The sequence below is a fragment of the Toxoplasma gondii genome, chromosome VIIa (genome assembly GCF_000006565.2).
Source record: "Toxoplasma gondii ME49 chromosome VIIa, whole genome shotgun sequence".
Lineage (NCBI taxonomy): Eukaryota > Apicomplexa > Conoidasida > Eucoccidiorida > Sarcocystidae > Toxoplasma > Toxoplasma gondii.
In genome coordinates, this window is record NC_031474.1 from 577,695 (window position 1) to 589,611 (window position 11,917).

General features: G+C 52.1%; 1 protein-coding gene across 1 annotated transcript; it reads right to left on the reverse strand.

The window, feature by feature from the left end:
- Positions 1 to 1,108: 1,108 nt before the first annotated feature.
- On the reverse strand, positions 1,109 to 9,797 carry TGME49_304640 (hypothetical protein). The gene is made up of 9 exons (XM_018782423.1): positions 8,105 to 9,797; positions 6,669 to 7,581; positions 5,990 to 6,135; positions 4,932 to 5,373; positions 3,912 to 4,171; positions 3,143 to 3,235; positions 2,638 to 2,784; positions 2,174 to 2,242; positions 1,109 to 1,720 (listed from the first exon to the last, which is right to left on the reverse strand). Exons 1-9 carry the CDS (start codon positions 9,175 to 9,177, stop codon positions 1,360 to 1,362), a joined length of 3,504 nt encoding a protein of 1,167 aa, XP_018637229.1. The 5' UTR covers positions 9,178 to 9,797; the 3' UTR covers positions 1,109 to 1,359.
- Between the last annotated feature and the right edge of the window lie 2,120 nt (positions 9,798 to 11,917).

Below are 11,917 nucleotides of genomic sequence, written 5' to 3' on the forward strand. Positions count from 1 at the left end.
CTTCCCATTTCTCCCCCATTATTTCTGCTCTGTCGCATTGTCACAGTCGCCAAAGAGTCACAGTGGGTCGCAGCAAAAAAAGCTCTACAGCACAGGGACACCACAATTCCAACTTCTTAGCGCATGCCTAAGCGTTCGCGAGCCAATTACAGGGACTTGAAATTGTTCAGACGCCTTACTGCCTGGCCTCTACTATATCGACTGTACGTATGTGGAAAGCGTTAGAACATGACAAACGGACCTGTGGGCACCAAGAACGCTTTTGTGGCGGTAGGAATGCGCGCTCACGGATAGATCTAACTAGGCACGGGGAACAGCCAGTAGACTGACTTCGAGATACAGGTGGCAGCAGATGTGAAGGCAACCCATCTTGATATATCTTGCGCGTTTCATAGTGAAAACACACGCGATACCTGCTGAGCAGAAAACAAGTTGCTTGACATTCGAAAAAGCCAACAGCATGTATTATTAGCCTTTTGTACCATCCAAAATTCCAAAAGCTGCTTCCATCTCGATCAAAGAACGAATGGCTGCACACCGGACGATCTAGCTCACGTCATGTCTGCTTCTGTTTTCCTCGACGACCCTTTGTCAACCGAGTCGCCCTCTCTTCACTACAATGACTCCCCCACTTGAGTTCCCCGTAAAGAAAAACGACACAGACGCACACACGTTCCCGCGTCCGATTTCTGAGACCAAAGGCATCACTCATGCGTCTGCTGCTCTCTTTTGGCGGCCCGCCGCTGTGCTTGTGACGTTCAGGCCCCGCCAGTTTCTCCTACTGAGTCTACCTTTCAAGACTTGTTAATGAGTCGACTGTTTTTCCCGCACATCCACGTCAACATACAAATGAAACATTCATATTTCTATATCTAAGATATACTTTTCTGCTGCTTCAGTCCTTTTTCTATCTGCCGGGTTGAGAAAACGAAACTGCTGAGACCACGGTCGTAGAGTTGCAACGCTGGTCGACAACAAACCGGTGTTTTCACTTCAAACACGGGAGACAAAGAAAGTCCGATTCAAAAACTAAGACAACAAAACACAACAATGAACGCAACTGTCTGCTCGTCGGCGAACTATAGATATAAATAGATATTTCATATTGCTGCCTGTCAATTTGTCTCTAAGTCCCTCCTGTTCCTGTGCCGTGTTTCCGTTCCTATTCATATCTCCATTCTCATTTATTCATTGTACAACATCGGTTCCGCCCTGAGACTGCACAAATGCATACACTTCGATCTTGCCTTCTTTGTTTTTTTGTACTCTCCTCCTCGGGGGACGTCCGCTATTTATCCTCGATTTGAGACAAGGACGTCGGCATGCGCTGCGGCTTCGCTTTTCCGTTTCGTGCATGCACTATTTGGTCCCGCCACCGGCGGCGCTGTATACTTCTTGGATGATTTCTTTGATTCCCTCTTTGAGCACTTTTTCGTCGTCGACATCGAGGAGTTTTCCAAGTTCAGCAGCGCGTCTCTCCGGGTACCAGAAGAGGCTCTTGATTGCGCGGAGAGTCTTGGTCTCTTTTTCTTTCTTTTTGCCGCGCTTGCTCTGGTCGTCACCTCTGCGCGAAGAAGTCAACGGCTTTCCAGCCATGGATCGACCACCAGAAAGGGAGAGACGTTTCTCTTCTTTTCTTTCCGAACTTCGCAGCTCCTTCAGAAAAAGTGCAGCGCGGATTTGGGCGAGGAGATATGACACTCCTGTCCCTGATACGAGTCTGACAAGCGATAAGAAAAACACAGAGGAACCAACGCGAGCGAAAAAGTGAAAAAGATACTCAGTTCATTGTCGAAATCACCTTCAGTCCCTTGTACGTGTGCATGTACCTATCTGCCCATATATGTATATATACGTGTACATATATATATATATATATATATATATTGCAGACCATGCATGCGTGTATGTCTATAGGCTTGCAGACATAGATTCATATACATGGATAGACAGATTTTTAGCCTCCCAGTGGGTGGTTCGTTCATTGAAAAGTCAGTCTCGGAGAGAGCTTGTTTTGTTTGGTTTCTGAATCTGCACGCCAAAAGTTGTCTCAGTGAGCGAGGCAGAAGGTGAGTGAGAAGAAAACTGGTCTCGCTTTCTGCTTTTTCCCCCGGCAAGTTTCTGCCTAGACATCCAGTGTTCCATCCTCTCTTCGACCATCGAGTCAACATACGCGTTGTAGTTCTGTAGGCTGGGAAGCGAGAAAATGTCGAAGTTTTCGGGCAGCTTGTAGGGCAAGACACTGCAAACCGCATGCACATAAGTAGTCAGTTGAGAAATGTGAAGACGAGAGCAGATTCAGTCACGTCGGTACCCTCAAACAGAGAGCACCCAACCGAGGGATGTCCCGCAACTCGACGAAGACACCGACGCAAAGCTGTGAAACGAAAGCTTTCATGGCTCGAGAGCCGGGACACAAAGGACATATGAAGTATCCACGCGATTCGATCTCTCTCTCTCTATGAATATATATATATATATATATATGTAGAACATATCCACGTAGCTAGTATGTGAGGATGCAGGAACGTCCATATACATACATATATATATATATATATATATACATACATATGTGTGAATATTGGTACATCTGGCGTTTCTGACCGCATCGGGCTCTGGCTCTCGTTGACCGACCTTTCTAGTTTGTCGCGAATAAACGTTTCGAGTGTCTTGGGGGTGGCGCCTCGAGGCTCGAAGGTGACGTGGAGGTGAAAGTCGAGGAAGCCATGCACGAAGAAACCGTTAAGACTCAAGAAGTCGATGATCGTCGGCTTCTGGCTTCTGAGGCAAAGAAAAAACAGTTCAAGATGTAGGCAACGGAAGAACTCCGTATGAGTACCTGGGATTCGACACAATATACAAGCATACATGTGCAACGCTATACAATTCTGTATCCCACTGTATACCAGCTATATGCATATGATATGTAGGTGCATCTATCGAGAGTCCGAAAATGAACGTCTTAATGCGAGTTTACTGTTGTAACTATCCAAATGTTCACTAGAGTAAACAGTTGCAGAGGCACAGGCTCTAAAAACAGACACATCTACACATGCACGTGCATATATACATCGGCACTGTCTCCGTATGCTTGGTTGCATGCAGTTCACGCGCATGCAGAGCGACTTTTTCCAGTTACCGGGCCTCGTCATCGCCCATTCGCTTCGCCTGGCCTTTCGCTGTAGGGTCGAACGCGAGCGCCTTGAGTCGAGGAGGCTCTTGCAACAGAAGTCTGGAAATGTACGACAAACCACAATTCTTGCGAACGCATCCACACTCTCCGGCTATAAGATACAGAAAACCAAGTTCTTTATGACTGCTGCACGGCACCGCCCCCCATTGCACTGCGTCAGACAGTTAAAAGTGGTGGATTTCAATATGGTGCCGATATCCATGTTTGCTTGGAAGCTGTATGCATTAACATTGTTATGTTCATATGAGCACGAATCAATGATTAGATGGTCAAAGCTCGGATCACGGATAGTAATGGTAGACAACAAACATGAGGCGTATACGCAGCAGCGAACAGACGGGATGCCGCGTAAACATACAAAGCAGACAACCGGAGGAGAGTAAACTAAAGAAGAGACAATAGACGAAGCAACAAACGGAGAGTCAGAAGAAGGGAAGGAGTGAAAGACGGTGCATGAGACGGAGAGACATCGACAGAGACAGAAAACGCAACCGAACGAAGGGCCGACGACAGGAGAAGAGACGAAAGGAGAGATGGAATGAGAAGAGAAAAAAAGAGAGACCAAGTGGAAAAAAGTCGAGACAGCCCGAAGACGTGCAGAAATGGAGAAGAAACAAAAGTCTGAAGAAATGAGGAGAATCTGGGCACAAGGTACACCAGGGCAGGACAGGCTGCAGAGAGTGGAGCAAGTGGTTTGAAAGAAAGGCGAACTCACCCGGAGAGAAAACAAAACGATTGCTGAACATCCAGAGGACGTGAGACGTCAAGTTGACCTGTCATGGCCACTACGTCACCGCTGCATGCGCGAGGAGTGACCGCAAGGGGCGAAGCTTCCACCGCCACTGGCCCATACGTTGACGTTTCCGTTGGGGAACGGCCGTCCAAATCCGTTCTGCCTCCGGAAGCTTCCGCGGTCCCCGAGCACGACAGGAGAGACTGGAGACCCGCCGTCAATACCTGCAGAAGAATGTCCATCTGTGGAGACAAAACGAAGCGACAAACTCGAGGGGAGGAGACACTGGCCAGGTTCTACAGAGGGCTCGCACGAGAATCCACGCACCGACGCCGACCTGAACGCGATGAGTATATTTGTGGGTGCAGAGACATCCAGTGAGAATCGAAAAAAATGGCAAGAGATGGACACAGAAACAGACGTCAAGAGACAGACACTTTGGCAGAGGTACACATACGGAGCACATATACCGGCGTTGAAGCAGGGAAGACTAGAAGAGACTCGTGAAGACAGCCGCAGCCAGCCTGCAGCCAGAGACGCATGCGCCTTTCCCGCGGACACTATTGCCATTTACTCAATCGTTTATCTTGGAACGGAACTTCTACGCACATACGTATACATCCATACAGACATATGTCTACATAGATGTGTGTGTACAAATGACTGTATGTGAGTGTAAGTCTCCAGATGCATATTAGGTTTCGGATGGAACTGAGGGTTTGATTGAAGAGAGGCGTTAGAGTACCTGGCATATTGAATAATATTGAATAGGACTCCGGCTATTACGTACAGACAATGACGTTATTTAGGACTGTTGTACGCTACGACCTTAGTGGACTGTTAAGTCGAGTTGGTTTACTTGTTGGACTCGAGTATTTTCCGAAGCTTGTGTTTCGGTTCTAGGTTCTCGAAAGTGGGGACATCACAGGATTCATGCCGGTCGAGGAGACGCACGCGCTCGGTCCTGAATTCTTTGAAACCGAGGCGGAAAGTCCTTCTCACCTCTTGCAGGGTCATAGGCCTGTCTCCGTCTGGGCCAGCAGGACCGGGGGCAAGGCGCCCGTAGGCGAACGCGTGACCTGGGGCGACGAGGGAGGCAGAGGGCGAGAGCGTCGCGTCGCGGCCCGAGGCGCGGAAGTGGTGGAAGAGGCGAAGCGGTTCGCAGGGGAAGAAGTAGAGAAATCCACGGAAGGAAGAAGGATCGACGGAAGAAAGCAGAGAGAGAGGCGACTGCGCGGTCTGAGCGAAAAGCTCCGAAAGCGTGGACGACTGCGGACCGTAGGCAGATACCAGAAGGGCGTCCAGGAGGCCGGGCGCGGCACCCACAGACGAAGATTCAGTTAAAAGCGGAGACACAGAAGGAGACGAAGCGCCAGACGGAGAGGATGCATCAAGGTCAAAAACAGCGTACACATCACTCAGGTAAGTCGCGCCGGCGAAGGACCTGCAGCGAGACAGAGATCAGAGAGACAGGGGAAGGACGACAGATACCAGTGACAGGTTGAGCTTCGCGTCTCCGTTTCGTCCGACTTTGCCTTTTTCCCCGAGTGTGAGTGCCCCGTTTCTTCACTGTTTCCAGCTCTCTCGTTCAGGCCGCGTCTGTCGATTCGGACGACTCAGACACTCCCGCCTTCTCTTCTGTCTCTCTTTCTGTCTCTTGTTCACTGGCTCGACTCCACTTCGCCACCCTGTCCCCCCGCGCCTCCCGGTGCGAGCGAGGGCCGCAACAAATTTCGAACGAAGCGCTGAACAGCGACCCATGCAGGATGAGGCGAACATGCATGCAGTCGACCGCTCGACTCTCGCAGCGAGCTAAGAGACAAGTGGAGAGGTGAAAGTCGCCACTCTCCTGGCCCCCTGAAGTTCGAATCGCCAGTGCAGACGCCACACCACGAACGCGAGCAGGTTATCTTTGCCGGGGAAGGACTTCACAAGAACACAGATCAGGCAGCAGAAGGCACACGAGTCCTGTCTCGGCCAAGGCGACGGCAAGCGGGATGGTCTAACATACACTGAAAGAGAAAAAGGAGAAGAGACACTCTCGTCGCTGCCCCCTGTACCTGCCGAAGCCTTTCCAGGCTTTTCCTCTGAGGGAAACAAGTCGGACGCCGTAGACATCTTCCATCATTGCGACCAGTTTCGGGAGAGTCGCACTTAAAGAGAAAAATCGACTGGAGCGTAGATCTGCGCCAGCTCGCTTCAACACCTGCGCGAAGAAACGCAGAGGAAGGTGAGTTGCACGCAGGCTACGGCAAAGAGCTTGCGCCAATCTGGAGTGCGAGTTTCGCTTTTGTTTTGCAGAACGAACAAGATCTACGATTTCGCGGGAGGCGTTCGCTGCTCAGAGTGTGTGTCTGGACTTCGGGAGAGTGGCTGCCGTTGGGCGAGTTGCCCTCGACGAAGTTCCTGCCAGGTTGCCGGGTCCTGGAAAGGAGCGGATCGGCCAAGCAGAAGCCTCGCCGTTCTGCTGGGATGAAGGAAGAGACTTGAGGCAACGAAGGAGATGGCAAGTGTGCTGCACTTTGACAGCTGGCAAGTGACCAGGGCGGTTCACAAGAGAATAATAAGGCGAATTGCGCGGAAAGGCACTTGATCGAATGCGGAGACACTCCCGGAGACAAAACGGATTCGCACTGACCGACCGTTTCCCCCGGCCCCCGGGAAAGAGTCGACCATAGAGGCGCGTTACGCTTGGAAGCAGACCTCCTGGGTCGAGACAGATCTATGCATCGGGCCTACCTTCTCTGCGGCGAAGAGCCACTCGGAAATATCGATTTTTTCCTTCTTCCCCTTTTTCTTCTCGCCCTTCTTCTCGCTCTTCTTCTCGCCCCTCTTCGGCCCTGCAGCGACGAGCGTGGCGAGGGCCTCTCTGCGTCTGTTCGCCTCTCGCTCGCGTTCTCGCCTGTCGCGTTCAACTGCTCTTTCGACTGCCTGCCCAAGCTCGTCGACGCCTCGCGCACCCTTCTTCATTTCCCTCTGAACCAGAGTAAAGAGCCGGAGAATTCTCTCCGCCGATGCCTTCCCCTCCTCCCGCGGCATTCCGGCAGTTACGCGGGATCTCCAGCTCTCTTCAGCCTCTCCTCTCTCCCCCGCGTCTGCGACCCGGCTCGTCGAGGCTCTGCTTGCTTCTCCTTCGGCAGCGGGAGGAAACGCCTCCTTCCTCGTCTCATCAGCATCTCCAGTCCCCTTCCCTGTCCCCACTGTCTCCGGCGTCGTCCCCACTGTCTCCGGCGTCGTCCCCACTGTCCATGCAGGTGTTTTACAGCAGGCAAGAAACGTTTCTAACTGCATATGCCCCCAGCTGGGGAAGCCAGCGCGGTGGGCGCAGGCCTGTTGAAGCTGAAGAATGTCGATGAGATCTCGCGCGAGCTGCTCGCGTGTGGCTGCTCGTTTCTGCAGCTGAGAGGGCGAAAGGGATTTGCATGCGGCGACAGAAGAAGACTCTGGAGGCGCCTTGTCTGCGGGCAGAGGCCCAGAAGCAGGAAAACAGAACGCCGACCATGCCTGCCGCAATCCCCAAGAGGGCAGCAGCTGCACAACCTTCTCGAAATTCCCTGGACGAAGAATCACGGCGTTCTGCTTCGTCATGTAAATCGCCTCAAGAGCCGCGCGCGAAGTCGGAGCCAGCGCCGAGAGAGACACCTGCATTTCGCTGCATGCGCATGCACAGAAAAGAAAGCTGACGGTTTGATCGGCGCTCAGATGACGGTTGAAGCGTTAGCAAGCACGAAGACTTACACACACACACACAATGCTTCCTCGAACAGGCCGCAGATGAATCTGCAACAAAGAAACGCCATGTATACACATACACATATATCTATATACATATACACAAAGATATACACAAATAAACACACAAAAATATATACATACATATATACATATGTATATATATATATATATACGTATATATATGTATGTATATATGTATATATATATATATGTTTGCATATGTGTGTTCCATGCTCTGAACGGAGAACCCAAAACGCGTATAGGAGAATAAGGGGAAGGATCAAAAGACCGCATCTGTAAAAAGGGAATGTGTGCATGTGGTTGTGAAGCGCTTGACTCCCGCGTCTGTTTTACGAGTATCTCTACATCTATGTGCGGGTGTGTCTTCTCTCGTTCATGGAAACTCGCGAACGTCCTGGCGGCGCGGTCCGTTGGCTTACTCTTTTCTGTACAGACGCCTGGCGACGTCTCTTCGAAAGTTGTCGGCTTTCAACAAAATCGTCTTCTCCGCCGGGGCTTCGCCGAGAGGCCGGAGCGTCTCTGCGTAGCTCTGTGTCGGGAGCTGCGCTGCATGCTGCCTGTTTTTTTCTCCTGCTTCGCCTCGTCTCCCCTGCGAGTTCGCCGCGTCTCGCTCTGCGTCCTCGCCGCCACTCTCCTCGGCTCTCTGTCTCCTCCGACTGTCCCACAAGGACGCAGCAGCCTCTGCTGCGTCTCCTCGCGCCAGAGGCCCGCCCGATGCAGATGAAGCGGCACCTGGACCCCACAAGAAAGACGCTCCTGCGAGAGACGCAGACTCGCGCGCGAAGGACTGAGAAGAGAAAGAAGGAGACAAGGACGCAGCAGCCTCCGACATGAAAGCTTCCAGTCGCTTCTGCAGCGGCTTCTCCGCCAACATGCGGCAGAGCCAGGAGGGTCGGACGAGCTGGCATGCGCGAATCACTCGGAGGGCCTGCAGAGCCTGATCGACGACGTCGGCGAGGTCCAGGCGAAGTCGCGACGAGGCTGAGGGAGAAGAAAGCGACGGCCACTGTCTCCGCTTCTTCTCTCTTCTTCTCTCCCGCCGTGCTTCGCGGATGAGGCCGCGCGCGAGCAGCGAAAGCCGCACAGCGGCGACCCAGTTGAGTTCATAGGGCACCAGAGGGTGAGCGCCGAAAGACGCAGGACCAGCGCAGAGGGCAGGAGCGACCTCTCCAGCGGGAGAGGAGAGAGACGCTCCTTGACAGCTAGCAGGCTTCGCGTAGGTGCAAGTCGATCGACTGCGACCGCCACTACATGGTCCTGAAGAAGACGAGGAAGAAGAAGAAGAGGAAGAAGGAGAAGACGAGGGAGAAGGAGAGGGAGAAGACGAGGAAGAAGAAGAGGAAGGGGGTGGAGGAGGGGAGTTGGGAGGAAGGCTGCGATTCGCATGGGGAGAGATGCGAGGAGTGAGCAACTGCGCCAAGACATTGCGACGTTGAAGAAGGCGACAAATCCCAAAGACGAAAAGGTAAATATGCTCGCGGTAGTAGGCCATGGTGGCGGTGAGGGGTGAAAATGGAAAGAAGCGAAGGACATACGAGAGTGGACGATTTAGGCGGCAGAGAGGAAGAGAAACACAGCGGAGGAGAGCCCATGAGAAAATTGTACAACGTAGATGGACAGAAAGGAGAATGGAGATGAGAAGAGAAGCGTGGAACCTCTACACGAAAGATCAGTGTCCCATGTCCCTGCTGGTCTGTGAGTCACTTTCCTCCATCTCTGTCACATCACTTCTTTCTTCCTCCTTGTTACGTCGAGGTTCTCTTTCTCTTCGCTTCATCGCTCCTCTCCCTTTCGCCGTCTCTGTGTCTTTTGTCGCTTCGCTGCCTCATGCTCTCTTGGCGCTCTCTCTTCTGTCGTGGACGGCCGCTGTCGGTCTACGATCCTCTCCTTCCGCGGGATGTCTGCCAAGCCTTCCTCGCGATGCTCCTGTCTCCTCAAGAAAACAGTCGCAGCGGCGGGGGAGAGGGACGGGGAAGAGACTGTCTCGTGCGAGAGTCGGCGAATTTGCCGGTTGCATGCGCCGGTCTCGCGGCTAGGCACCCGGTGCGTCGTCAGCGCCGGGCCTGCAGGTCTTGAGAGGTCAAAAGCGACGAAACGGGGGAAGAGAAACCGTCTGAGACTGGCAGAGAGAGAGAGGAGAGTAAACTGTTGCAGGAGAGACTGCTGAAGAGGCGAGTCTTTCGCGACAGATGCGTCCTCGACGTGAAATACCCGATTTTCCTCTGCATGCATGCACCTGGCTTGCGCGTTCGAAGCTCCGGTTGCATGCGCCCAGTGGAAAAAATGAGGAATGGCTGTGAAGTGGAATGAACTCTCTCTCCACACGGAGTTTCGCCTTTTCTCAACAATCATCTCCTTTTCTCCCCAGATGTCATCTTTTTTGTTGGAGACCAGCGACGCTGTGGCTCTGCAGGGGCGCGCGGAGGCCGAAGACAGAGCGAGACCTACACGGTGTCTTTGGAAAAACAGGTTGACACCTTCACACACTGCTCATTCTTTTTACACTCCTTGAATTCGCAGGCAACGAGTTTGGAGAAAAAGAACGTTTATAGGTTTCACGAAAATCGGAGCTCTCTTCGGAAAAATAATCAACGTCTCTGTTGCGACAAAAGAGCATCGAGACACGCGGGGCTGATGATTGCATGCTTCTGTGACACTGGTCATTTTGAGAAAGGCTCTGCCTCTTGAGCTGAAGAAATTGAACTCCCCCCTCCACATCTATATATGTATATATATATATATATATTTATATGCACCTGCCTGCATGCCCAAGAATTATGTGTAGATCGCCGTAGACGTTCCATACACTTTTATTCTCACTTTGGACGCAAAAGTGATATTTCATGTTCACCGCTTCAAATCAACTCAGAAGCGAGGAAGAACGCACACTCCAGCTGAATCACACACCATCTCTCCGTCTCTACACACAAATCAGGTACGCATGTGTGTAACTACGTAAGCATATATATATATATATATATATATATATATATATAGATAGAGATATGAAGTTGTGTGTGCATGTCCCGTGAATGGTCGACATCTGCCTTTCTATTCCAGTGTGAAGGGGATGGGTTGGGCCAAGAGAGAACCACGTTCGTTGCAGTTGAAGGAGCTGGACAAGTTGGGAACGAGTAGTATTCTAAAACTCGCGCATTTGCATTTCTCTTGGGGGCCGCGAGTTGCATGCGTGAAGGCGAGCCCCTTTTTTCGCTCGCTCGTCTGACGCGGGAGAGAAGCGGTGCCGGCGCCTCATCGGACTGTCTCTCGCCGACGCCAAGTTTTCTGTGAAGGCTGGCATCCGTTGAAAGCCGTTCCTCTTGAAGACGAACTTGGGCAACCGAGCTTGGCAAGCTGTCTCTTGCTCGCTGGGCGTAACGCAGCTGCTATGCTGAGCAACGCGCATGCAGGGCGAGAGTCGTTGCCGAACTGTTCTTCACTCCTCCCAACGAGTTCAACTGCCACTGCCTTCACCCGGTTCGGCAAGGCTAATGCCAAGCCAGTGACCGCTCAAGGGGCGCTTGGCACATTCGGGACAAGACTTGACGACATCCGCTTCTTTTGCTCCGTCCTCCCCTGGTATGGCTGCGGATTGCTTTCTGTTAAGCGAAGCAGGGACGCCTGCTGTAGCCGGAGTACATGCTTCGAGTTTAGATCTCTAAGGTCTTCGTTTACCGGATCCAAGTTCTCTTGTGCTCTTCCTGTGTGACGTCAGGAAGCATAGGAAGTGCTACACACCTATTTTTTTCGAGTCTGGCTATTCTTCTGTGTACCTCCACCTATCCAGCTGTACATGTGGAGTCCATGGCGGTTTATCTGTTCTGTCTACCTTCTCCTGCGTCCTACAAATGTAGCGTTGAGAGAAGGCGTAGAGGTACGAGAGGCGCCGTGATATACGACGGAGCTGAGGGAGGGCGTACGTTTTGGCGGAGTCACAGGCTGCGCTCTCTTCTTCCACGCACAGACTCAATCGCCTTCTGCAGCGCGTTTCTTTTCTACATCAGGTGTGTGTAATAAATAGATGGCCCCGAAGTTGCGGAGTTTGGCCGTGGTGTGGTGTGACTTCTAACATTGCACCGTATGCTGGAAAACTCCGTTCAGACACAATGTGAAGTGGAGGTGGAGAGCGGTGGACGGCTACCGAGCTGTCTGCTCCACATCCGTCAACGACAAGCCGCTTGTCACCCCTGGAGGCGTACAAGAAGTCGAAACGGCCTCCCGCCGAGCGTAAG

Bases quoted from the DNA above. Each gene is read 5' to 3' on its own strand.
- TGME49_304640 (XM_018782423.1), bottom strand. From the start codon at position 9,177: ATGGCCTACTACCGCGAGCATATTTACCTTTTCGTCTTTGGGATTTGT. The intron at 6,136-6,668 runs GTAGGCCCGATG...TTCTTCGCGCAG, and splicing joins GGCTCTTCGCCGCAGAGAAG to GTGTTGAAGCGAGCTGGCGC. The intron at 1,721-2,173 runs GTATGTTGACTC...ATCGCTTGTCAG, and splicing joins AGCCTACAGAACTACAACGC to ACTCGTATCAGGGACAGGAG.